At 36.1% G+C, this 3,865-nt stretch overlaps 1 protein-coding gene across 1 annotated transcript; it reads right to left on the bottom strand.

Annotated features, from left to right (window-relative positions):
• Positions 1-641: 641 nt before the first annotated feature.
• On the bottom strand, positions 642-3,361 carry LOC121797809. The gene is made up of 9 exons (XM_042196537.1): positions 3,188-3,361; positions 2,830-2,910; positions 2,205-2,294; positions 1,702-1,871; positions 1,552-1,621; positions 1,327-1,406; positions 1,165-1,227; positions 985-1,061; positions 642-906 (listed from the first exon to the last, which is right to left on the bottom strand). The coding sequence occupies exons 1-9, from the start codon at positions 3,263-3,265 to the stop codon at positions 806-808; spliced, it is 810 nt and encodes a 269-aa protein (XP_042052471.1). The 5' UTR covers positions 3,266-3,361; the 3' UTR covers positions 642-805.
• Positions 3,362-3,865: the final 504 nt, after the last annotated feature.

Raw genomic sequence — 3,865 nt, 5'->3', positions numbered from 1 at the left:
AATTTGGGATGAGTGCCATTTAAATCACAATTATTTATGGACTTTTAAATTATACTAGTAATTTAAGAAAAATAGAAAAATCACAATTTTAAATTTGTAATTATTATTTCACAATTGACAAAATTAAAACTAATATGGCAAAATCAATCTATTTGATCCTACTAACATTTGTAAGGTAAAGTTATCCAAGTTGCCATACAAAAAGCTTAAGAACACTTTTGTGGACTGCGACAAAAATTTGCATTATGATTAAAAAAATTTAAGCAAATAAAAATCAAGTCTTGTCCCACAGAAAAAGCTAGCTTTACTTTTTGTTTGCACCAAATTTGATGTATACAATGTATACGTTGTTTTTGTTGCCAACATACTGTTCATAAATATTAAGGCATGAGTTTATCAAAAGATTAATTTGACTACACTGATAAAATTGGATATGCATCGATATACTATTACACTTTCTTGTTCCTTCAGATATCTTAATGTAGTTAATGAACTGTTTCTGCTCATAGTGATACATAGATTTTTAAGTTCTTGTGAGTGTAACATGATATCTACACTTAAAAATATAGCTGCAATAACATCACAGTTCAAAACAGACACTTCTGCGCGAGGTGCTAGAGTATGCCGTGTTTACACGTTTCTTATTGAAACACTCTCTTACTGCAAGTTATAATAGAGATATATCCATACAATGAACGGTTTCAAGAATGATGTTCAATCAACATCTTACTTCACAGTTCCTCTAGTTTGGAGTGGTTAATGCGTTTACTAACAAATGAGGACACTAACCCCAAAGAAAATAAGATCACTTGAGCTTATTGCTGAAGTCTGACAGCTGAAGAAGTTGAATTCTGGAGATTATTGAAGCCTCATCTCGCTCTTTTTGAGTGTTATAGCCCCAATCCCCTGATTCAATTACTCGAATTAGGAAACCAAATAATGTCATAGATCAGTTAGTCAGTAAAAATTTGTGGTATTAATCACCTAAATATAGGTTCCATTTGTTCAACTCTGCCTCTTTGATGGCATTCTTCAGAGTTGCAAATCGATCTTCAACAAAGCTTTTACAACAGAGGGTTGGAATTGTGTTAAGTTCTATTCTAGTAGAGCAGTAGATAAACATATTGAAAGGCATCCATATAAGTTATGATCCAGATATCTTACTGTAGGGTTAGGCCCTGGTTTTCCGGCATCTCTTGAAGCTGCTTCAGAACTTTTACTTTAGGGCTGATAGATTTTACATTCATCAAGACAGCATTATGCATATGAGGATATTAGTTAATACTAATTCGCATTTATGTTAGTCTATATCTTGAAAATACTCACCCAGTTCCCAACCCGTAGATTCTTTCAGGCGGAATAGTAACTCCAGCAAGCTCTCGAAGCAGAGCATCTGCAAAACGGCCCTGCAAAAGAAAGTTGAACCAGTAAGAATCAGGGCGACTTTGTCTCAGTAAAAATCCCTCACTAGTTGCAGTTAGAAGCCAAACGTCCATTCATCACAAGAATGTTGCGATTATGCATTGTGCCTTGTTTTGTACTAGTATATACCTGCTTCGTTGTGACGATGTAGAGCTTGGAACTAGAAAACTTCAAAGCATCTGGAACGCCTGGATAAAATCTGCTGGTTATAAACCAAATTGATCAATATATATCAGCAGAAGAAACAACATAAGATAAACCGAGGACATAAATCATTACCTATTTGCACCTATCCATGTCTGAAAATCCCTATCTATCCATTCATCCCTAACCTTTCCAAAAAGATCTATTAGTGCATCCCTGTCATTCTCATCCCATTCTGCCATGATCACAGGTTTTATAGTTGCCCAGTTCTCCAATATTCCCTCAATCGTGAGCCCCTCTGCAACCTTACGCAAATATATAATGCTAGGTGTCATCTAAGAAGGCACAATCTTCAAGCCATCAATATGTAACATCTCCTATTGCCTCTACATGGTACATAGAGTGTCATGCATCCGAGTTTTTTTTTTAAATCTGCCAAATTTTTCCGCACATGCAACATGTACCATTTTTCATGAATTTCTATGCGCAAAATTTTTAGATTTTTAAATTTCTTACATGTGGTGATCATCTGTAGATGCAAATATGAGATGCTGCACAATGATGGAATTGAGGGTTTGGCTAGCATATTTTGACCTTGTAAAGTAAAGATGAATAGAAATTAAGGGCTGGATACATACTGAGTACTTCCGGATTGAGGGAATCTTCGTCTCCAACAGCAATCTCACGAGTAATAAGTTTTCATATCCAGTTTCTACTACGGGTCGAATCTGAAACAACAAACAAATTAATTCCTTGACCAGTACCAGAGCATCTTCTTCCAAGTATATTAACAAAGAAACCGAAATTTTAAAGATGCAAGTACTCCTAATAAGGGAGGTCATCATTTACCAATCGAGATAACTATCAATCGAGCATCACTACATGTTTCTTATCATGTGATCATGTTAGCATTAGTTAGACAGGGAAAAAGGGAACCCAAATAAGCAAATCTCAAGGCTCAGTCACAGCAATACCAACATTACTCAATATCCAAAATCTTGGGCAGAATTTCAGCTCAAAATTTCTAGCTATATCACAGCTTTTCATCAAGCACGAGTGAGATGGAAGTCTATAGCTATATTACTGTAACACAATGCTGAGAGAAATAGCTACATTTTCTTGCTTTTAGATATGCATTGCATTTGTTAATCTAGGCAATTCCAATATTACTATTAATGGAAATTTTCAATTTAAACAATCGAGAACTCGACCAATATTCAGACTTGTTCACATAGACAAAAGAGAGAGAGAAGAAATAATAACTGTGCGCATCTGATCAACAATCCAATCCTCTAATTGTGAGTCCACGCCATTGAACAGATTTGGCCATCTTACTTTAGCCGCCTAAAACAGACATTGAAAAACCAAGTAAGTTCCAAAAGTTGGAAACAAAACGCACATACAAACAGATATACATCTAATTAGGTCAATTGAATTCCATGAAGTAGATAAATGTGGAGAAAAACTAAAAACATCAGCTGCCGTGCAATAAACTACACCAAAACCAATAAAAAATTTCCAACAGCAAACGCAAAATCAAGTAGTTGGAACGAAGTAATGCAAGTGAAACCAAAATTCTGAAGCAAAATGGCAATAAAATTAAACATCACTTCAGCAAAACCTTGACAGCTGAAAGGGAGCTCTCTCCACAGCTGTCGCAGAGCACCCCATCAAAGTCAAGAGCATAGAGATCCGCCATGAGTGTGTTTGATTTTTCAGAAATTGAACAGAATTTAAATAAATTTGATAAATAAAAGGCGAATAATTTGTAGATAATAGCGATTTATTACCCGCCACAGCCACACCAAAATGATAGTACAAAAATGTTCAGTCAAATGGGCTTAAAATTGATGAACCTTTTATTGGGCTAAGGCCCTCCGCAATGGGGCGGACGATGGCACGCCCGATGGCGCGCATCATCTGCTCCCGCCATCGTCCGCCCCATTGCGGGTGCGCGCCTTAGGGCGCCCCACTGCTGATACCCTAAACGCAAAAATGGTATTTGCCCATAAAATCTAAGGCAATAACCCGTGTCTTGTGCAAACCATTTCACCTGAGTAAAAAAGAGTGTTCTGAGTTCGGACCCTAAACCCTAAAATAGGCAGCAATTTTAAAAGCACTCTACCTTTCAAAATATAAGTTGAACTAAACCATTTTTATTTAGAGTGAACTATCTGATCTTTCACTTTCGCACATAAATGGTACCTGTCTTTATTTTATATCGTTTTTGGTACCTATAAATCACATTTTTGGTACCTGATCCAATTTTCACCCCAAAATACCCTCTAAACAAATGCAT

This window comes from Salvia splendens, chromosome 4, assembly GCF_004379255.2.
Source record: "Salvia splendens isolate huo1 chromosome 4, SspV2, whole genome shotgun sequence".
Taxonomy (NCBI): domain Eukaryota; kingdom Viridiplantae; phylum Streptophyta; class Magnoliopsida; order Lamiales; family Lamiaceae; genus Salvia; species Salvia splendens.
Note: the sequence above shows the minus strand (reverse complement) of the source record. Positions and strands in the feature narration are given on the sequence as shown.

Coding starts and splice junctions, on each gene's coding strand:
- LOC121797809 (XM_042196537.1), bottom strand. CDS start 3,265: ATGGCGGATCTCTATGCTCTTGACTTTGATGGGGTGCTCTGCGACAGC. Junction 1,622..1,701: donor ACATGGATAGGTGCAAATAG/GTAATGATTTAT, acceptor TATAACCAGCAG/ATTTTATCCAGGCGTTCCAG. Junction 907..984: donor CAAATGGAACCTATATTTAG/GTGATTAATACC, acceptor TAATTGAATCAG/GGGATTGGGGCTATAACACT.